At 36.3% G+C, this 23,788-nt stretch overlaps 1 protein-coding gene across 10 annotated transcripts in view; it reads left to right on the top strand.

The window, feature by feature from the left end:
- Window positions 1–23,788, top strand: part of LOC106095785 (microtubule-associated protein tau) — a 178,294-nt gene that overhangs the window by 141,492 nt on the left and 13,014 nt on the right. For 4 of the 10 annotated variants that reach the window (XM_013263132.2, XM_013263130.2, XM_013263131.2 and 1 more), the window contains exons 7-8: window positions 4,640–4,663; window positions 5,414–5,572. The exons of 1 other annotated variant lie outside the window; for it this stretch is intronic. In XM_013263132.2, the coding sequence (XP_013118586.2) occupies window positions 4,640–4,663; window positions 5,414–5,572 (183 nt within the window). Of the gene's footprint in view, window positions 1–4,639; window positions 4,664–5,413; window positions 5,573–23,366; window positions 23,535–23,788 lie in introns of those variants that run through there. 5 more of the 10 variants (XM_059363678.1, XM_013263135.2, XM_013263138.2 and 2 more) reach the window with 4 other exon arrangements.

A 23,788-nucleotide genomic window follows, 5' to 3' on the forward strand; every position in this document is an offset into this window, starting at 1 on the left:
ATGAGAATCTCAAGTGGAACTCCTGTTGACTGCCAGTGCGGGATACACACACAGCAGATTTAAAATCAGCTTGGATGTGCCAATCGTCGATATGACATTACATCTTAGCCTTTCCACCACTTCTTTAATTGCAAGGATCTTCGTTTGATATACACTACAGTGGTAGGATAACCTTCCCGATATGACCAGTGCTAGTTCTTCAGAGTACACCCCAAGGCCCATATGGTCTATCACAAATGGTGGTACAGTACTTTTCATCAAAAAGCGGTTTAGGCAATGTGTGATCTACACTGCTTGGAACAACTTGTATTGTATCAAAGATAACACAATATACGTAGCCACCATACGAACAACGAGAAAGTTCCCTTAGCCTCAAACCGGTGGTTGCAACAATTTGTCTAGCCACGATATCAAGAGGATTAGGTGTAGCATTAAATTCAGAGCATTAGATAGTGTCGTCCTTAGTGCAGCTGTTATGCACAAACAAGTCATCCTTTGGATCCGGCTGAGTATTGAACAGTAGGTGGACTTTTGAAGCGCTGTCCTCCAGACCACAACACCATATCATTATGAGCTTGACAACTGCAGTATAAACCCAGTGCATAACACGTGGCTTAAACACTCAAATTTGCTAGTGGCTCTCTTGAATGTGCATAGAACAAGAGTTATCTTTTCTTGCCCTTTCAATGTTAGATCAACATTCTTTTCAGGAAATTTTTTTTAAGAATCACGTTAAATTCTCCTGCTATGTGAAGGACCTTTAGTGTCGTCGAAGTGGGAGCCTCTCCCTTTCCGTCTTATCCACGGAGACTCCCCAGAGGCACATCTGTAAGTTCGCCGAGATCGGAGAAAAACCGCCTTGCTAAGATGGAAAGCTTCTGCCACTGTAAACCCGGGCATGAGTAGATTAGGTGCTCGATCCTCTCCTCCTCATCCTCATCAAGACAGCTTCCGCAGTAGTCGTTGTGAAGGACTACCATGCGCGCGGCCATATGGCCTATCGCAAAGTGTCCGTTTATGTTGTTATTTCCGTACATAGTGACTCTTTATCAAGGGCCAGTAACTCCCGCGTCCTAATCCGGTCAACAGCTGACCAGAGTGTCCTCGCAATCCGGCATCAATACACAGACTTTCACTTCCCATCTCCTCTACTATGTTCATCTGTCAACACTGGTCTCACAATCCCCGAGTAGTGAGGATTTATCCCCACTTTCTACCGAACATTATTATGCAGGAGTAGAAGGCGCACATCGTTTTTCGGCACCATTCCTTCATATTCCTTTTCCAGGACAGTTTCGAATCGAGGGCTAGGCCTAGCGTACCGAGAATGCTCACAGATGCACAGGCACTACGTAGACGAGCGGGAGGCTCGAAATGGGGCCTGAATCCGAGGATAGTCCACTGGCTCTACAAGAGCGTGATAAGACCAATTCTTACTTATACTTCAGTACTGGTGGTGGACTGCAAAAAATGCAAATTTTGCCCATGAACATTCTACTAAGGAACAGGGGCAAACTTCTCACCTATCAATGAGTGCAGTCCGATTCAAGCTAAAGCTCAATGATAAGGGGCCTCCTTTTTATAGCCGAGTCCGAACGGCGTGTGGCAGTGCGACACCTCTTTGAAGAGAAGTTTTACATGGCATATTACCTCACAAATGTTGCCAGCATTAGGAGGGGAAAGTCACCGCTGAAAATTAGTTTCTGATGGTCTCGCCAGGATTCGAACCCAGGCGTTCAGCGTCATAGGCGGACATGCTAACCTCTGCGCTACGGGACTACGATTGTGAAAAAATGCAACATAAGGATAATACAACAGGTTCAGAGAACATGTTGTTTTGTCATAGGCGGAGCGATGAGGACCACACCCATTAGAGTACTGGAGACTATTCTAGATATCATTGACATGCAGATTAAGTGTGAGGCGGCCACTGCGGCTATGAGCCTTAAGGCGATGGGATAATGGATAGAGGATAGGAGCAGCTCATACCATCGCGGTATAATCGAGGCGACGATAGGAAACCTGGAAGGAAGGGAAGAGTTTTCCGATCGGATACCTGAGACGCCACTTGAGGTTGAGTGCGAGGCATTGCTGCCAGTGGCACCGCTTGGTGGAACTCTTGATGGAACTCTGGTATTGCAATCTGAAAGATCATGTTACACGATAGAACAAAGCTAGAGGACAAAGTGGGCCTGGGGGTCTATATTGGGAATCCAGGAACTGTTTTCGAATGCCTGTCTATAATACAAACCCGCAGGCGAAGATCCGGGCGATTACGGAATGCGTGAGGTGGTGCGTTGTTAACGCGAGGACATCAAGTGTGAACATCTTTACGGACAGTAAACTGGCCATCACGGCAATAACAACCAGGACGGTAAAGTCACGAACAGTCTTTGAGTGTAAGAGGAGTTTAACGCCTTTCCTGAGGATGGCACAATCCGATGGGTCATTTGGGTGCCAACCCATAATGGAGTAAGAGGAAATAAAAAACAGACGAATTGCCAGAGGACTGTCGTCAATAATCTTGGTTAAGCTGAGCCTTTCGGGCCGAGGCAGTCCAAATTAAAGGCGTGTTCGATGAACGGTCAGTAGGACGACGAAAATCCTATGGGGTGCTCTAGATCGTGGGAAGATGAGGCTATTACAGAAAGGACGTAAGAAGGAGGTTAGTATAGTCTTCGGTATCATAACGGGACACATAGGACAACGAGCTCACAAATATAAAATCGGTGCGGCAAGTGATAGCATGTGTTGTGCACGAGGGGAAGATGATAAGGCATTGGAGCACTTCCTATGTCATTGCCCGGCTTTTCAGTCTAAGATACCAGCACTTAGGTGGGGACACAATACCAGACATGAACCAACTTAGAAGCGTGGCATGGAAAACAATTAAGGATTCTGTAGGTAGGACCGAATTCTTAACTTCGATTTCCTTTTGTGAGGTTACTTTTTAGTATTAAGAGCGCACAACAAGATGTATGCCCATAGTGGCATGGGGCGGATTAATATCCATCCTCTTTTCAAACTAATCTAATCTAAGTTCGATGCACTAATCGGTTTTTATACCCAACACCACTACTGTGGTACAGGGTATTATAACTTAGTTCATTTGTTTGTAACACTCAAAAGGAAGAGAGATAGTCCCATTGATAAGTATATCGATCGACTCAAAATCACTTTTTGATTCGATTTAGCTATGTCCGTCTGTCTGTCTGTCCGTCTCTCTGTCTGTCTGTACATGTTAATTTGTGTACAAAGTTGAAGGCACATTTTCGTCCGATCGTCTTAAAATTTGGTTTTTCTGCCCAGAGACGAAGATTACAGAAATTGGAAAAAATCGGTTCATATTTGGATATAGCTCCCATATGTATGTTCGTCCAATTTGCAGTAATAATACAATAAAATAGTCATTTGTTAACCGACTTTCGAAATTTGGCAGGAAGGGGTTTCTCTTGCATCGTGACATTACCGACGAATTTAATGGAAATCGGTTCAGATTTGGATATAGCTCTCATATGTATATCGCCCGATTTTAACTACTAGAGGCACAGCAATTTTGGTCAATCTTGCCAAATTTTGCATAACGTTTTCCTCGACGACTACTACAATATCTGAGAAGTTCGGTCGAAATCGGGTCAGATTTAGAAATAGCTCCCATATATATGTTCGTTCGTTAAGGGTTAATTTGCAATAATGTTGTCATTTGTCTATCGTAGTTATTACAATTTGAACACATTTTCTCAAAATTTGATACGGATTGTTTAATAATCCATCTGAAAATGTCCGCCGATTTCCATAAAAATGGGTTCAGAGTTGGCTATAGTTCCCACATTGTACTTATAGGGTAGTTGTAGGGCATTATACGGCCGGCACCGCCCAACTTTTGCCCTTCCTTAATGTTTTCTTTTTGCTCTACTTCTCATCCACACAAATTTTCATAACCTCTACGTTTCTTAAAATTATTACATGGAATTTTTCTGCCATTTCTTTTCTTTGTCCACTTTATTTCGACAGAATTATTTTGCAACTGCGTATTTTCCGTTCACAGCCAATTCATATAGGGATATTTTATAGAGCATATATAAACATAAATAATTTTTATTTAATTTTATTAAACTATTTCTATTACATTTACAGTGAGCGTCAAAATAAAGTGTACTAAAGCATTGGCTTTAAAAAAGCTGTAGTTCCAGACTACAAAGATTTTAAAAAGCATTTTAGTTTTTGTTTTTAACAAAATTTAGTCTGTTTATCCTTAAAACCGGCAAAAACATAAACGAATGCTTTTATACACCTTATTTTGATGCTCACTGTATAACATATCATCATGAAGTCTATATACGAATAATCATAAGCATTAATACACATACAAAACATTTTAAATGGAAATTGTTGTTATCATTATCGATGTACAGCGTAAGAGTGTATTTTAGTTGAAGCCTTTTTCTCTTCTCTTGCCTATGAATGAATTTCATTTTTAATTTACTTTTCTCGTTTTCTCTCCTAACCATTTGAAAAAAAAAAACAAACAACTGCTATTGTAAAACAATTTTTTGACAATTGTTTATAAAAAACCCACACAAATTCTTAACAATAATTGAAACTAATAAAACAAAATAAAAAAACGTTTATAATTAAGGAAACCAATGATCAACCTAAGGATGTAAGTAGTTTAGCAGCAACAACACTCACAATAATTAAAAAAAAAAAAACAAACACACAAATTTTATAACCACCGTCCAGTTACTTTCTTTTTACACCAAATGTCCTGTTTCTTTTTTACTTGTAACCAGTCCTCGTTTTCGTTTTATTAATCGATGTCCTCTTTACTGGAAAAAATATAGTTCTGTCCTTGGTTTTGTTTAAGTATCGTTTACAAAAAATAAAAATTGCAACTTTTGTACTTTGCCTAAACCAACACCACCAATTTTTTTTAATTCTTAATTAACCTACATAGTTGATTTTTAAAATTTTAAGTAAATTTTGTTGAAAGTAAAATTCTGTGGTCAAACAAACAAGAGCGCAAAAGCTGTAATCTGTAATCACGGTAAAGAAAAAGTATTTTTTTTGGAGATTTTTATGGTTTTATAAAAAAAAACACATATTTTTACTTTTGATAATATTCAAAATTAATTAAAGTTTTGCTTTCCACTGTAAATATTTTATAAAAAAAATTATAACATTTGAATTTTCTTAAAAAAATATATATTTTTTTTTAATATTTTTACAAAAGAAGAATTGAAAAATAATTGTTCCCATATTTCTGTTTGTCCTTCTAGTGCTTTAACATTTTGCTATACATATTTTTAACATTTTTTTCGAAAATTCTTTTTCTTTCTCTCTCTCTCTCTTGTTCGTCCCTTCTTGGCACCGTTTCCCCTTCGCCACGCGCGTGTTACCTTTCGATTTTCAGATACAGACTCAAAAAATCGAAATAAAGGCACAAAGTAAAATCGGTTCTTTGGATAATGTCAAGCACAAGCCCGGCGGCGGCGACAAGAAAATCTTCGATGATAAGGACTATTTGAAAAATGTCGAACATAGCGTCCCTTTGACAACACCACCATCTCAGGTAATTTTGAGGATCATTCAAATGGCCAATGTTTTGAGCTTCTTAAATTATTGTTCTTGTTGTTGTCGCCCAACCATCCAACCACCCACCCACTCCGCTGCCCATGTATTGTAATATTTCATGCTTTATTTTTTTGCCAAACCCACCCAACCAAACCCATTTTTTGTTCAGTTTTTATGGTCATTTTTTGGATTGTTTTAGAAAAGTTCCTTTGCAAGTTCTTAGAACTTTTTAGATTACCCTTTCATTTGTTTTTGTGAGTTTCCCCCTTAAGTTTGTGTTTGTTTTTGTCATTTTCTGGTTTGTCTTTCCGTTACGTTTTATGCTTTTGTTGATCATTTTAGTGTTTTCCTTGCATTTTTATTTACTTTTATGACATATTTTTCCCTCCCGTATAGCTAAGAAACTTTTCCCAAGAAAAAAAAAAAAAAAAGAAATTCATTTAAATATATAATATTGTGAAGGAATTTTAAATGCTTAACCAAATATTTCCATAAAGAAATCAAGTGTTAACATTTGTAAAGGGTCTCTGCACGGGCGCCCACCATTTACGAAGAAATATTTATGCTCAAGAGTTTTTGTATAAAGTTTTGTATATTTTACTGAAAAATATTTTTGCTCAAGATACAAACGTTTTTATTGCTTTAATTTTTCCAATGGACAAAATCATAACTTCGCTGGACGGGCGCCAGTTTCCATCTCTATGCACCCCAACGGCATGTGTTTTGTAGGATCGATAGTTGTCGTGAGCCGCTTGCTCCTAAATCGCCTCCAGCCCTCCCTAACCTGGGTACAGGCTTAGATGTTGGCCATTGCTTATTTAAAGGCAACAATAACTCGTCTTGTCATTTCGAGTATCATTGGCACTCAGTATTTAACTAAGAGTCAGTGCAACCGGACCCATCGCTGAGACTCAACTCTCTAAATCGCTGACTGCCCGCATAATATAAGTCATTGCGCAAAATTTTGGCCAATTCGGGCAAGAACTGTACCCTCGATATGATACATATATAAGATTATGGACCGAAACTAACCATTCTTGGTTTAGATTCTGTAGGTCCTATACGGAGGTATTCATGACCCAGAGGTTAGCATGTCCGCCTATGATGCTGGCGAAAACATCAGAAACATTTTTAAGCGTTGGCTATCCCCTTTTAATGCTGTTGTCAATTGTGACGTACTATGCCATTTCCATATGGCATAGCAGTCATGTAAAAATATCCCCCAAAGAGATGTCGCCCTGCGTCACGAAGTATAATCGGGAGATCGGTTTATAATAGGGTATGGGCCGATTTTAACCAATCGCGGCACAGACACTGAAAGTCATGACAAGAGGCGAAATTGCAACTAAATCAGTTGAAATTTGGCCCTACAGTTGGGCAAGAAATTGAATCGGGAGATTGGTTTATATAGAAACTACATCAGATTATCGACTGTTTGGAACAAAACTTGGAAAAGATGTTGGCAGTTTTAGAACAGAATTATCCAGTTAGCTAAATTTCATCCATATAAGAATTGTTTTCTATGGGGGCTCTAAAAGTCAAGTCTTGAGATAAGTTTATATGCAAGCCAAATCAAAACGTGGACAACGGCTAAAGATTTCAAGAGCCGATATCGATTAATATCAAAACATGAACCTATATGAAGGTCTCTGCACGGGCGCCAGTTTAAACCTCAAACGATAGGTTAGGTTATATCTAATAAAATATAAATATAAAAGTTCACGTTTCCATCTCAATGATCATTCAACTAATATTGTGCCTATATAGCCGCAAAAGTCAATGGGGATGTAAAACATATGGAAAACATAACGAAATCCAAACGAAATCGGGTAATAAATGCGGCTTTATGAGCTTGAGACCTTAAATCGGTCTGTATTACGATTATATCAAGATATAGACCGATGTCGATATCGAGGGTCTTAAGAAAACTCACTGTGTCAGATTTTAGCGAAATCGGCTAATAAATGCGGCTCATATAGGCCTCTGAGATCGGTATATATGGCAGCTATATCATGTAAGAAATTCGTCTTATATGGACATACGACCTTTAATGGGTAGAACGGTCTTTATGGGGGCTATATCAATTATATATTTCGATAAAGCCCATCTTCAAACTATGGACAAAACTATCTTGTCTATGGACAAAAAAATCCTTTCAAAGTTTCAGCTGTTTATCTATATTTTTTAAAACTGTAGCGTGATTTCAACAAGACAGACGTACGGACGTACAGACGGACATGGCTAAATCGTCTTACAATTATGCGTAGATCAAAAATATATATACTTTATAGGGTCGATGTATTACAAACGGAATGTCAAAATGAATATACTTTAGTCCTTTTGTGGTGGGTATTAAAATGAGGGACTTTTTGATTCGATCGATATTATTAACAATAGGTCTAAATCTCCTCCCTCTCTTATGTTCAAGGTTACATGAGATGAAATCGATACCCTAGAATAAGGCAAGTACACTTGTCTATAAGGTCACTTCACGGGCGCCAGTTTTAACTTCAAATAAAAGTTATGTATAATCATATCCGTTTTTAATTCAATGAACATTGGTTTTAAATTGTTCCTACTACAGCTCCAAAGGTCTATATCGGATAAAACATTTATAGAACGAATAACGAAATCTGAGCCAACTTGGTCAAAAGAGTATGCATGTCCATTAAAGTACAAAATCTTATAGGAAATGGGACCTGTCTCATAGAACAGGGTGGAAAGACAGACGAACGGTTAGCCAGACAGCTATTGCTAAATCAAAACAGGATGTTATTCTAAATAGTTCGATATACTTAACAATAAGTCTAAACTTTATCCATCTGATAAATCACGGTACGAGATTACCGTGAGAACCACACAGGATGGAACTTTGAATCCGATCTGTGTTGTGTTCATTGCTGACACGAGAAGCTTAGCTGCGACCACATCGTGAAATTTCTGTTACGGAGGAGCTGCAATTGCAGTTGCGGACAATCAGCGGTATCGAACGGATGTCTCAGTGAGAGGCCGGGCGGCACCAGCTCTCGCATAAATACTGAGTGCATATAATGCTCGATATTACAAGGCGAGTTATTGGCGCCATTAAATAACCCATGGTCATCATGTTCCCGTGGTGGTTGGTTCTTTGGAACTGAACTAGTTTGCTCACCTATAAGAGCTTGACGAGGATCGCTACCGGCACATATAGAATGTGGCTACAACAACAACATCGGTAAATCACATTAATCTGAGGTTCGACTCCATACTCTCTCCAATGACTGTCTGAGGAAATGTTCTGAGATAGCGTCTTTATAATCATGACAGTTTCCCTGCTCTGCCACATTCGTCTAGTTCATAACCCAAAACATGTGTATTTTAATATCTATTAGAGACACATAAATTGTATCCATTTTGAGTAAAAGAAGGTGACACCTTTATGCGAAGGTGATACGCTGTCTGGGAATTGTACGGAAGGTTGAGTTTTAGTTTTTCCTCTAGGCTTTAGGTCCAACCTGGACGAAAATCGAATTCAGCAAACTGTTCGTCGTCCGTTTGTAAGAGATAACAAAGTATCATGGTAATATTCCATAGTTCCTTTGAAAGAAGCCTCTAAAGCCTATTTTTTTTTCTTGCGGTAGCATTAAGTCAAAGATTTCCAACTAAATGTTATAAAAAGTCGAAACAATAACAACGACTTAATAGAAAGAAGAAAACTGTTTTCGATGTTTCCCCAGCATTGTGGTGGAAAAGAACCAATCACATTGATGCTAGAAAAACACTAGCTCAGTCAAAAATAGATTGAAGGTCACTAGATTGAAAATTGACACATGAAGTGATGTTGTACAGCGAGCCGCAGTCGTTAGTTAGTTGTGGTGATATAAGAATCCACAGGAATTCTCTTGTGTGTTCTAACCACATATAACAGAAGAAGCAAGCTATAAACTTTGGGCCGGCAGACGCGAGGCTCAGAGAAAACATGATAGTGCCGAAGATGGTGGCCTAATCAACGGACACAACGTCCACTAATGGTGTGTTTGTTTCTATGTCCGACAATTCTTTTCTGTAATCAGTAGAAAACCTTTCTTTCTAGTGGTATATGTTTAAAGTTTACGGTTACAGATGATATACCATTTCCCATCTCTATAAAGTTTGGTAAGTAAATGTATTTAAGCTCATATGAAATTTCGGATGCATAGAGAAGTCTATCTGGTAAAACTGTTAAGAATACCACTTTTTAATAAATATTTATTTTCAATTTTTAAAACAAAACAAAAATTGTCAAGGGTCTATGCACGGGCGCCGAAATTCCTAAATAAATGTTACAACTCAACAAAATAGAGAAAAATTTTACGAAAACATATTTAGTTAGTACTTATAAGAGTTTAAATGATACGCGAGCAATTGATATGAATGTTATTGCTCGGGCGCCATTAGAATAATTTCTAAAATTCATTTGAAATTAGTTTTGATAAAAAAAATCCTTCACAATATTAAATATTTTTCCAAAAATATTAAAATTTTCTTTTTGTTATTTCAGTTATTTGTTTTTTTTTATTATTGTATAAGTTGACTTTCCTTAACACATTTTAATTTACTTTGAAATCAAAATTGTATTGGAGCACTGCACTTTAGAAAAAAATCCAAACTACAATTAAATGTTCTATGGCACATCGTAAATGAGAATCAAAACACATAACAAAATGCTTTGGTAATCATAAACCAAAAACCAAGTCACAACATTCAGTCGAACTCTATTTCATAGTTTCTACATTTAGGTATAACCAAAAGAATTAATAAAAAAAAATTAACAAAAAATAAAAGAAATAAAAACATTACTAACCCCAAACACTTATATATAAATTGAAATAATCAAACTTGCCCTTGCAAAGCGAATTGCTTTGAATTCTGTAACCAAAACTTATTAAAATTCATAAATAATAAATAATTCACTCACATTAAAAGTTCATAACACAGCATTCACATTGAAATAAAAAAATTCTATAACTTAAAATAAAATAAATAGAAACTTATAACAAAACTTAAAAAATTCCAATATAATCCCATACAACATTGAAAAAAAAAAAAACTAAAGTAAATACAACATTTACGGGGTTAAATTCTCATCTGATTTGGCTTAAAATTATTTTACCAACACCGTCCCTCACTGCTAAACCAAAGACAAAGTTTAAAAAGAAAATATTATTCCCCAAAAAGAAAACTATATTAGTTTTTGAAAAGAGTAGAATGTCTCTCGTTTGTTGTAAATAATTTTTTTATAGAAAAACAATCGTTCATCTAAAAGGAGGAAAATGTCACTGTTGGCCTTACATTATTCCGAGAAGTCCATTGGTTGCAATGTTTTAAAGGTATATGATATAACCTAACTGGAGGAGACTGGTTAAATCGGGTAATATTCAGACCTCTAGAGGTTTATAAAGGGGCTGTATTGATGCATGAACATATCTGGATCACATTTGGTGAGGATTTTGATGAGCTTAAGTTTATTTGAAAAACAATGTGGAACAATTACAGAGCCATCGTCTGGAGGGTGCAAAATTCCTTGTTAGGAAGAGAATCAAGCAAATTTTGGGAATCAACACACAAATCAGGGGAACGCCCTACCCCAAAAGCCCCAAACGGACACTATACATATCGGTACGGTGTGGGACTTAAATTTAATATTTTTGGGAGAAGCGTTACGAAACCTATAAAAATAAGGGGACGCTCCACCTCAACCCCCGAAAGCTTTAATTGAAGTTCCGTATTATGGCAATCGGCCTTTACTCCAGTTTCTGGAGGTTATGCATTTGGGGCTGGTCCACTTACACTTGGTCCTTAAGTTTTATAATACATTCATACTCTACTCTCATTTACATCTCATTTAAATCCAATATTATATCGATCGGTCTTTGTACCCGTTTTGGGGTGTTTTTGGGATGTGCAGTTCCCCCTTCATACAAAATCGAACACTTTTTCTTGGGTTTCTTTTAGGGTATAAACAAAAAAAAATCGCCTACATTGGCCCACTTATCTTTAATATTTCTTGAATATATCGCAAAATATGGGGGCCATTTTTCTTCAGACAAGGATATATAAAACCAGTGAGGAAAAGCTAAAGTCGGGCGGATCCGACTATTTAGTACCCTACATTTATAAATTCGGGCAATAGATATATGTATATGAAAGCTATATTTAAACCTGAACCGATTTTTTTCGAAAATTGTATTTACTAAGTCCATTTAAGTGCAAATCAGGCTATACATATATATGGGAGCTATATCTTAATCTGAACAGATTTCGATGTAATCTTGCAGATATATTGGGGTCAGCAACAAACCTATCCGAACTAAATTGTGTGCAGATTGGTTGAAAATTGTAGTTACTACGGCCATTAAAGTACAAATCGGGCGAAAAATAAATATGGGAGCTATATCCAAATCTGACCCGTTTTTGATGAAGTCTTGCATATGTGTTAAGATTAGTAACAAAACAGTCCAGTTTGTGCCGATCCGACGGCCAATTAGTTGGTAGTTTTTAAGGTCAATAGCCCGATTTGCACGGGCGATACATATATATGGAAGCTATATCTGAATCTGAACCGATTTTTCCCAAAATTTGTCCTTGGGCCAAAAGAGTGACAAGTGCAAAACTTTGTCATGATACGACCTGTTCCTTGAGTACAAGAAAAAATGGACTCAAAGACGGACGGACGGACAGAAAGACATGGCTAAATCGAATCAGAAAGTGATTATGGGTCAATCGGTTTACTTATTAATGGGTCTAGGTTTTCTGCTTCTTAGCGTTGCAAACAAATGCACAAACTTATAATACCCTGTACCACAGTGGTGGTGTAGGGTATAAAATACCCTAGGTTGGGTTAGGTTGAAAAGAGGATGCGGACATTAATCCGCCCATACCGCCATGGACATACACCAAAGCCAGGAATTGTTCCTTCCTTTCTATTCCTATGGAAATTTTCACTGCTCCATAGTGCTACATTCGCGTTCGTAGCTCAAGCCCTTATCTCGGACTGAGTCGTCCTGAAAAGTTTCGGTTTAACTCAGTTTACAGATGGCAGTTCTCTCGCCTTCACTGCCAGATATTCTGCTCTTTCATTCACGCTTATACCGCTATGACCCGGCTCCCAAACGATGCAGACCGTGCCATCTTCAGAGAAGGCGTAAAAGTGCTTCTTCCTCTCTGAGTTTGTTTGTGAACTTACCGTCCTGTTTGTTAAACCTGCTGCTCTTACATCCGTGTACATCCAGTAAATCATGTACACGGATGTAAGGAGGAGGAGTAGAAGGCCCATATCGCTTTTCGGCACCTATCGTATATCCTAGGTCTGGGACAGTTTCGATTCAAGGACTAGGCCTAGGTATTTCGCCTCCTTACAATGATGTCAAAATCGAATCCAGAAACCAGCGTTGCCGTTTTGAGCTTTTCTACAAAGTTTGATAGGATTTACTTTCAATTTTAATGGTTTGGTCGGATGGACGGGCCATTTCGATTTTGATAGAATTTTAGCGAAATTGTATTTTTAGGATGGGTTGTATATTGTATTTAGTCATTCCGTTTGCAACACATCGAAATATCTAATTCCGGCCCTACAGAATCATCTTTACTTTTAAACGTCGTAACATTCTAAGACGATTTAACGATGTCCATGTATCTGTCCGTCCGTCCCTTACGCACAACCCTCGAAGATTGTAATATGAATCTGAAATTTGGCACCAATCCTTTTCTTCCATACTCAGGTTCTTGTATGGGCCAAATCGGACTATATTTGAATATAGCTACCATATAGACTGATCTGCCGATATAAGGTCTTAAGCCAGTAACAGCCGATCTCCAGATTATACTTCTTGAGCCTCTAGTGGACAAAATTCTTATTCGATTTGCTGCAAATCGCAAGACGCCTTTTGTCACGTTCGATCCAAATAGTTTCATAACGTATAAAGCTTTTATAAGAACCGACCATCCGAATATACTTCTTAAACCCCTAAAGGGCCAACTTTCACCAGATTTGACTGAAATTTTGCACCGTAACTGTTTCAAATATGATCCCAATCGTTTTATAACATAATGTTACTCTGTAAATAAATATTAAAAGATCTCTTAATATGAGACCTTAAGCACCTACAAAAAATAATTCTTATCTACATATATAACAAGTAAAAGCGTGCTAAGTTCGGCCGGACCGAATCTTGTATACCATCCACCATAGATCATATTTTTCGAAATCTTTTCCGATATCTCTTTCAAGTCAAGAAGTCAAGATACCGGGTCGGTTTATATGGCAGCTATATCAGGTTATGGATCGATTTGAACCATATTTGGCACAGTGGTTTGTAGTCATAAGAAAACACGCCGTGCGAAATTTCAGCCAAATCGAATAAGAATTGCGCCCTCTAGTGGCTCAAGAAATCAAGATTCAAAATCGGTTTATATGACAGCTATATCAGATTATGGACCATACTTAGCACAGTTGTTGGAAGTCATAACCTAACACGTCGTGCAAAATTTCAGCCAAATCGGATAGGTATTGAGCCCTCTAGACGCTCAAGAAGTCGAGACCCCAGATAGGTTTATATGACAGCTATATCAGGTTATGGACCTATTTCAACCATACTAAGCACAGTTGTTGGAAGTTATAATAAATAGAACATCTCATGCAAAATTTCAGTCAAATTGGATAAGAATTGTGCCCTCTAGTGGCTCAAGAAGTCAAAATCTAAGATCGGTTTATATGGCAGCTATATCAAAACATGGACCGATATAGCCCATTTACAATCCCAACTGACCTACACTAATAAAAAGTATTTGTGCAAAATTTGAAGCGGCTAGTTTTACTCCTTCGAATGTTTGCTTGATTTCGACAGACAGACGGACAGACGAACAGAAATGGCTAGATCGACTTAAAACTTCATGACGATCAAGAATATATATACTTTATGGGGTCTTAGACGCATATTTCGAGGAGTTACAAACAGAATGACGAAATTAGTATACCCCTATCCTATGGTGGAGGGTATAAAAATAGTGGCGAATTGCTTTTTTATGTTTCTATAAAGAGAAACAATGCAAAGAGCTAGACAAACACAATTAATAGTGGAGGGTATATAAGATTCGGCCCAGCTGAACTTAGCATGCGTTTCCCTTATTATCATACTGGGCAAATGAGATTGAATTAATCTCAACGGCAAAAACAAAACCTCGTTATACCCTACACCACTACTTTGGTACAGGTAAATATGTTTGTAACACCCAAAAGAAAGAGAGATAGACCCATTGATAAGTATACCGATCGACTCCGAATCACTTTCTGATTCGATTTAGCTATGTCCGTCTGTCTGTCCATGCTAATTTGTGTACAAACTATAGGTCGCAATTTTCTTCCGATAATCTTCAAATTTGGTATGGACATGTTTTTCGGCCTAGAGACGAGGCCTATTGAAATTGGAAAAATCGGTTCAGATTGGATATAACTTCCATATATATGTTCGTCCGATTTGCAGTAATAATGCAATAAAGTGTTCATTTGTTAAGCGATTCTCTGGAAATTTGGCGGGAAGGATTTTCTTATGACTCTCGTTATTACTGGTGAATTTCATAGAAATCGGTTCAGATTTAGATATAGCTCCCATATATATGTTCGTCCGATTTGCAGTAATGCAGCAATAAAATGGTCATATGTTAACCGATTCTCTGGAAATTTGGCGGGAAGGATTTTCTTATGACTCTCGATATTACTTGTAAATTTCATAAAAATCGGTTCAGATTTGGATATAGCTCTCATATACATGTTTGTCCGATTTGTAGTAATACTGCAATAAAATGGTCATTTGTTAACCGATTCTCTGGAAATTTTGCGAGAAGGATTTCCTTATGACTCTCGATATAACTAGTGAATCTTATAGAAATCGGTTCAGATTTGGATATAGCTCCCATATATATGTTCCTCCGATTTGCAGTAATGCAGCAATAAAATGGTCATTTGTTAACCGCTTCTTTCGAAATTTGGCGGGAAGGATTTTCTTATGACTCTCGATATAACTAGTGAATTTCATAGAAATCGATTCAGATTTAGATATAGCACCCGTATATATGTTCGTCCGATTTACAGTAATGCAGCAATAAAATGGTCATTTGTTAACCGATTCTCTCGAAATTCGACAGAAAGAATTTTCTTATGACTCTCGATATTACAAATGAATTTCATGAAAATTGGTTCAGATTTGGATATAGCTCCCATATATATGTTCGTCCGATTTGCAGTAATAATGCAATAAAATGTTCATTTGGTTACCAATTCTCTGGAAATTTGGCGGGAAGGATTTTCTTATGACTCTCAATATTGCTGGTGAATTTCATAAAAATCGGTTCAGATTTGGATATAGCTCCCATACATATGTTCGTCCGATTTGCAGTAATAATGCAATAAAATGGCCATTTGTTAACAGATTCTCTCGAAATTCGATAGGAAGGATTTCCCTATTTCTCTCGATATTACTGGTGAATTTCATAAAAATCAGTTCAGATTTGGAAATAGCTCCCATATATATATATATATATTGTACGTTCGTCCGATTTGCAGTAATAATGCAATAAAATGGTCATTTGGTTATCGATTCTTTCAAAATTTGGCAGGAAGGATTTCCTTATGACTCTCGATATTACTGGTGAATTTCATAGAAATCAGTTCAGATTTAGATATAGCTTCCATATATATGTTCGTCCGATTTGTAGTAATACAGCATTAAAATGGTCATTTGCTAACCGATTTTCTGGAAATTTGGCGTGAAGGATTTTCTTATGACTCTCGATATAACTAGTGAAATTCATAAAAATCGGTTCAGATATGGATATAGCTCCCATATATATGTTCGTCCGATTTGCAGTAATATAGCAATAAAATGGTCATTTGTTAAACTGTTTTATGGAAATTTGGCGGGAAGGATTTTCTTATGACTCTCGATATTACCGGTGAATTTCCTAGAAATCGGTTCAGATTTAGATATAGGTCTCATATATATATATCGCCCGAATTTCACTCCTAGACCCACTGCAAGCGCATTTATTAACCAATCTTCCCCAAATTTGTACAACGCTTTCCTCGTCGACTTCCACAATATCCATAATGTTTGGTCGAAATCCGTTCAGATTTAGATATAACTCCCATGTATATGTTCGTCAGATTTCGGGTAATTTGTTGTCATTTGTCAACCGTATTTATGACATTTTGAACATATTTGCTTTGCTCGAAATTTGATACAGGAATTTTAATAATCTATCTGAATACATCCGCCGAGGTCCATCAAAATTGGTTCAGAATTAGATGTAGCCCCCTTTTGTTTTTGTAGGGTAGGTGTAGGGTATTATAAAGTCAACACCGCCCGACTGGTTTAATTTTAGAACTTCTTCCCTTAATTCTTACATCATATGAGTTACAACAAATGAGAAATTATTACAAAATTGGCATTACAGTTTTAATTATTTCATAAGTGACTGATTTTTTTTTTCGTTTTACCTCAGTTAAACAACTATTTATTTATTCACTTTTAATTCTTCGTTCTTTATGTTCCTTATGTTCTGTTCCCTTTTAGATATGAAAACAAATGAATTTCTTCTTCGTACAATAAATAGATTCAATTCAAAAAGCTGTTCTATTAACGTCTTTTCTAAACTGTGGAAAAAAATTTAAAATTACAAAACATAAACATACATAGTTTTAATTAATGTTCCTTTCCCCGCCCTTCTATCTCTTTCTCTGTAAGAACAAAATCTACTAAAACAAAACGAAAATCCTTAAATAATTATAAACAACATACCAATGTTTATTCTTAATTTTCTTTCTTTTTTCTTCCCATTCTTTTTTCTTTCACACAAATACAAAAAAAAAATTAAAAACGAAAAAAAATAAAAAAAAATTTACTTTAATAAAAAACAAAATATATGAAATAGAGCTCACAAGGGCGCTTAATAGCGACAATACATCTTGAATTCGGTCTATGTACCAAAGATTGTGTGTGTACTGAAGTATTTCGATCGCTTTTTAAATAGATCCCGTAGAGATATGAACAAAATTTTGTATAAACAACTTAAAAACTCTAAATTCTCCATGCTCAAAGCCTCAAAGTCACCCCTTAGTCCAAAAACAAACTTCACTTTTTTTATACACAAAACTAAATATACAGCCCTTATTTAAGTTATTGAAACAAAACCATAATCCTGCTATATTCAAAAGGCCAAATTATTGTTATTAAACTCTAAAGATTTGCCTAAATTGTTTCCTTTTAAAAACAAAAATAGACACCAAACAATAATCCTACAACATCATGCTACCCAAGTACAGTTCAAAGTACCTTTTTTTGAAGAAAAAGAAAAATTTGGAAAAAAACTCATAAAAATTGTTACGAAATTTCATTGTGTACTCTATTTTAGAACTCCTATTTACCACAAACAACTACAACAAGAAACTAGACAACATTTGAATGTCTGTTTTACACAAAGCATTTGTTAAATTTATTCAAAATTTTATTGAATTGTTGTATTATACAAAACATACACAAACAACAAATCGTATATACTTTTAAAATATTTATATTTATATATATATATGGAAAGAAAAACAAAAAACAATTAAGCCTTGAGGCAAATAATTTTTTTTAGATTTTTTTACTTTTCACAAAGCCTACTTGTACGCCAAAAATTTACGTTTTTTTTTGATAATTACTACGTTATTAAACACTTTTTTGACATTTATTTCTGCAACCAAAAGCTTTAACTTTTCTTGCTCAATAATCTTTTTGTGGTATTTGTTTTTGTGTATGTCCATTTTCCTTTATTCTTATACTTGTCCACATATTCTTTGTAAATAGTTTTTGAATTTACAAAACAAAATGATTTTGATGAAAAATTGTGCTAAATTGGGCTATTATGCTTAACCTAAAAAAAAAATTATACCATAAAAATTATACAAAAATTTGAGTGTAGGTCTATTGATAGTATAGGATAATTGATAAGTTGACCGTTCAATTCAAAATCACTTTATTATTTGATGTGGGTACGTCCTTCAGTCTTTTCATCCTTGTATTCTTGTAATTAAGATCTTGTATTAAAGATCAAGATCGTATGAGATTAAGTTACACTCACACAAATCTATTCATCCGATAATCGTTGTAGTGGTGTAGGGCTCCGTCCGGCTTTTAGCCTTTCCTTCTTGGTTTTTGTGTTATTTTTTTCTCAGGGAATATTTTTTTTCTTTTTTAGTGCCAAATTAGGTAATTCACTTAAATATAATCATATCACTTAAAGCAAGTAAAAACGGACTAAAGTTGATCATTTGATACCCTACACCATAGCTGACGTAGGTCTGAGATAAGAACAAGTAAAAGCGCTTTAAATTTGGACGGGCTGAATCAATTATATATATTATTCTTTGAATGAGTTTTGCATATAAGAAGAAAAGTTTTATATAGTAGCAGTGTTAAGTTTAATCGTACTTCTCATGGCAGTTAAAAGTCCAAACAAAGTAAAAATGCAAAATTTCAGCCATTTTGGATAATAATTACGCCCTCTAGATTCATAAGAATTCAAATCGGGAAATTGGTTTATACGCCAGCTATAGACAGGCGGTTGTAAACCATTCTGAATCATACTTTGCATATATGTATGTGGCGTAATAGCTCCCATATAAAGATACCACCCAAATTTCTATTATTCGGCTATAGTGATTGTGAGCTGAAAAGTGTGGAGGAAGCTTATCCTTTCAAACACTCTAGGTTTTCCTCTAGAGAGGTTATTTTGGTATTCAAAGAAAACTGTAATTTTTTGAGATTAATGATTGGATGTTAATTTCAAATGGGTTCATATCCCGGCGTAAGCGGTGGCTATCCACTAGACTACATTATCCTGCAATGTTAACACTTCTCTACCGATATGCTGCACGCCTTTCGGTCTCGGCATGAAAAATGAGGCTCTTTATCATTGAGCTTTAATCAATATCTCAATTTTTTAAACGCTGTAGCGTGATTACAACATATGGAAGGCCAGACGGACAGTATTTAAAATAAAAAAATTAATTTGGAATGAAAAAATGAATATACCCTTATCCTATGGTTCTGGGTAAAAAAAAGTAGGGAATCAGGCGGACCGGGAAGAAACACTTCCCAATTCTACAGACCTCTACAGAGTTCTAGAATGACAAGAAGACTTAGTGCCTTGAAGGAATCAAAGAACGAAAAAAGGGTTCATACATACCCTGCGTCATCTCCTGGCAATTGCGGCGCAGTGACAACAAAAGGTGGTCGACCGCCTAAAATTCCTCCTTCTAAGTCATGCGGCCTCAGCAGCAGAGTAAGCGACGTCCAGTTCTGCAATATTCCGACTCAGCCTTTGTTCGCCTACAACGCACATCTTCAGTAGGTCGCCTCATTTGTGTGGTCATAGTGGAAGGCGTCCACCACACCATGATGCTTCCACGGAGAAGGTTCGCTGTTTCCGTGGCATTATCTGTGATAAATTCCTGCGCAACTCAGCATAGCCATAGCCGATGACAGATCCTCACATTGTCGGATGCCAGCCGACTCCGAATCTTTGGCCATAAGTTTGGCCGGTACATTACTGACTAAGTGGTGTAGCTTTGCGGCAAGCCGTTCAGACTGGGAAATAGAAAGGAGATCCGTTATCATTGGACTCAAACTTGTATCGGACAGCAATCATTGCTATGGTAGAAGTATCCCCATTATTCCCTTATGAAATGTTCATGGGAAAATTTGCATTTGAGTCGGTATCTGTACTGGGTAACCTTCATATCGCACTATATTTGGATATAGCCGCCATATATAATGATCTCCTTAATTAAAGGCGTAGTAATTGCCCGGTTTAGCTGAAATTTGGTAAACTGAGTTGCTTTAGATCACGGCGCCCTGCATGGTCTAGTTTGGAGCATATTTGGATATATTTAACTGCCATATAGACCGATTTCGATTCAAGGCCTTGGGCCCATAAAAGGTACACCTACTAGTCCAATCCGCTGAAATTGAGAATATAGAGTTTCAGCTACCACCTGATGGAGGCCACCGTAGCGCAAAGGTTAGCATGTCCGCCTATGACGCTGAACGCCTGGATTCGAATCCTGGCGGGACCATCAGAAAAATTTTCAGCCGGGATTTTCCCCTCCTAATGTTGTCAAAATTTGTGAGGTACTATGCCATGTAAAACCTTCTCCCCGAAGAGGTGTCGCACTGCATTTACATCAGATGTTTAAGAAATATTCGCTTTACATCTTTTTGCCATTTTCGTAAACTTTAATTTTGATGTAAAGGGTGATTTTTTTGAGGTTAGGATTTTCATGCATTAGTATTTGACAGATCACGTGGGATTTCAGACATGGTGTCAAAGAGAAAGATGCTCAGTATGCTTTGACATTTCATCATGAATAGACTTACTAACGAGCAACGCTTGCAAATCATTGAATTTTATTACCAAAATCAGTGTTCGGTTCGAAATGTGTTCATTCACCGTAACGTTGCGTCCAACAGCATCTTTGAAAAAATACGGTCCAATGATTCCACCAGCGTACAAACCACACCAAACAGTGCATTTTTCGGGATGCATGGGCAGTTCTTGAACGGCTTCTGGTTGCTCTTCACTCCAAATGCGGCAATTTTGCTTATTTACGTAGCCATTCAACCAGAAATGAGCCTCATCGCTGAACAAAATTTGTCAAAATTTGAACACATTTCGAACCGAACACTGATTTTGGTAATAAAATTCAATGATTTGCAAGCGTTACTCGTTAGTAAGTCTATTCATGATGAAATGTCAAAGCATACTGAGCATCTTTCTCTTTGACACCATGTCTGAAATCCCACGTGATCTGTCAAATACTAATGCATGAAAATCCTAACCTCAAAAAAATCACCCTTTATAAATAGCTTGAGAGAAATTCACCGCCTCATTGTGGGTAAGAGGAGGCCACCGTGCAGAGGTTAGATTAGGTAAGGTTGGAAAGAGGGTGCAGATATGAATTATGATATTAATATGTCCGCCTATGACGCTGGACGCCTTTCTTCGAATCCTGGCAAGACAATAAAAAAAAATAATTTTCAGCGGTGGTTTTCCCCTCTTAATGCTGGCAACTTTTGTGAGGTACTATGCCATGTAAAAACTTCTCTCCAAAGAGGTGTCTCACGCCGTTCGGACTCAGCTATTAAAAGGGGGCCCCTCATCATTGAGGTTTAACTTAAATCGGATTGCTCTCATTGGTATGTGAGAAGTTTGCCCCTGTTCATTAGTTTTCCTTGCAAAAAAAAATTTATTGTGGGTAAGAAATTCGTGACACATCATCGGCGTAGAAAAAACGCCGTGATCTTTTCAGCCTCAAAGAACAATAGAATTTTCAAAAAAGCCAGAAACACAGCAGTGTTTATGCAACCGCATCGTGTGGTGTTCCTCTAGTCACCATAAATAAGTGGAACCTAATTCGAAATATCACAACGGACGAACGCGCAGGGCTACTATCAAAATCGAGATCTACAACGTCGGACTTTGTCGTTAAGAAATGGAAGTTGGATTTTTATTGTAGACCCATGGGTTGGGTTTCTAAATACCTTTTTTGGGTATTTAAAATTTTGCAGATATCTTGGGTATAAAAACATTTTCCATATCCAAATATGGTCCGATATGGACGATGTTCAACCAAAAGGTTAAGAGAGGTACCAAAACTCATTGATTCACATTTCATCCAAATCGGATGAAAAATGCTCCTTTTATAGGCTTATTATATCGAAAGATCGGTCTATATGGCAGCTATATGAATGGGAAGGGGTCTACCAGAACACACGGTGCCAAATTTCATTGAATTTGGGTAATAAATGGATCTTTTATGATCTCAATACCCTATATCAGGAGATCGGACGGGCGGTCCATAAGGAAGCTACATATCCAAATATAGTCAAACCACACTTCATGGAAATGGACAGCGGTCTACCAGAACTCACTGCGCCGAATTTCATCGAAATCGGATGAAAAATTATTTATTGCCTCAAGACTTTAAGTCTGGAGATCGGTCTTTATATAACTAAAATATAACTAAAATCCGATTTTATGAGATCAGAAGGTCGGGTTTATATACAAAGAATAGGAAATCATTGGAAAATGTTTTTATAACCAAGATATCTGCAAAATTGTAAATACTCAGCTTTTGGGTATTAATGGGTAAATACTCAGGTATTTAACCAATTTACCTTTTGGTTATTTACCCATCGCCCATCTCTACCCATGGTTTCTTGGTTAAATTTTCTTTGAATTTGTCGTAGTTTTCAATTTCGACAACAGCTTTTTCGATTTTAAAATATTGACCCACCCTATTACATATTCCTTTTTTCTAACATGGTAGGCGGTCAACAAACTTTTTCTTATAATTTTTTTTTTCTATTTTTTCATTAATAAAAAATTATTTTATATTATAAAATAATATCATCGTCCCTAAAACAAACTCCACAATTTTAATTTTACGATTTTCTTGTGCACAAAAAATTATGCCACATTTGAACAATCTTTTTTTCTAAAATAATTAATTTTGTCTTACAAAATACTATTACCGTCCCTAAAAAAATCCTTGAAAAATTTAATTTTAAGATTTTTTAAGCAAATTTTTCATCAAAATCTAAAAACAAAAAAAGGCACAGTTTGTTATATACCACAAAAAATTGACTTAGTTGTTATAGTTTTAATTTTTTTTTATAATTTTATTCTTTTGAATTTTATATCACTTTATGTTTGTCTTTTTTTTCATTTTCTAGGAATATTTATATAAATTTTATTAGGGTTTAAGATGAAACAAAACAGTTAAGTGCATTATATGAAAAACCAAACTATTTATTATATTTAAAACAAAATAACGTCCTTAAGAAAACTATATATGTTTTTCTTATAAAACCAAAATAAAAATAAATAAAGAAGATTATAAAATTCTGATTAAATGTAAGTTATCGCTCATTATACTTTTCATTAAATTGGTTTCATTTATTTAACATATACATATAACATCATCTAAATGTGCTGTGAGAACTACTAAGACAAAATCTAACACGGAAAAAAATACCCTATCGTAAAACCTTTGAAATAAAACCAAACGAATATCATGCCATGGCCAAACTTGTTAATTGTTGCTGCATTTTTTCTAACATGTGTCTGTGTGCTGTGCTAAAAGTAAACCCCTAAA

This window comes from Stomoxys calcitrans, chromosome 2 (assembly GCF_963082655.1).
Source record: "Stomoxys calcitrans chromosome 2, idStoCalc2.1, whole genome shotgun sequence".
Lineage (NCBI taxonomy): Eukaryota > Metazoa > Arthropoda > Insecta > Diptera > Muscidae > Stomoxys > Stomoxys calcitrans.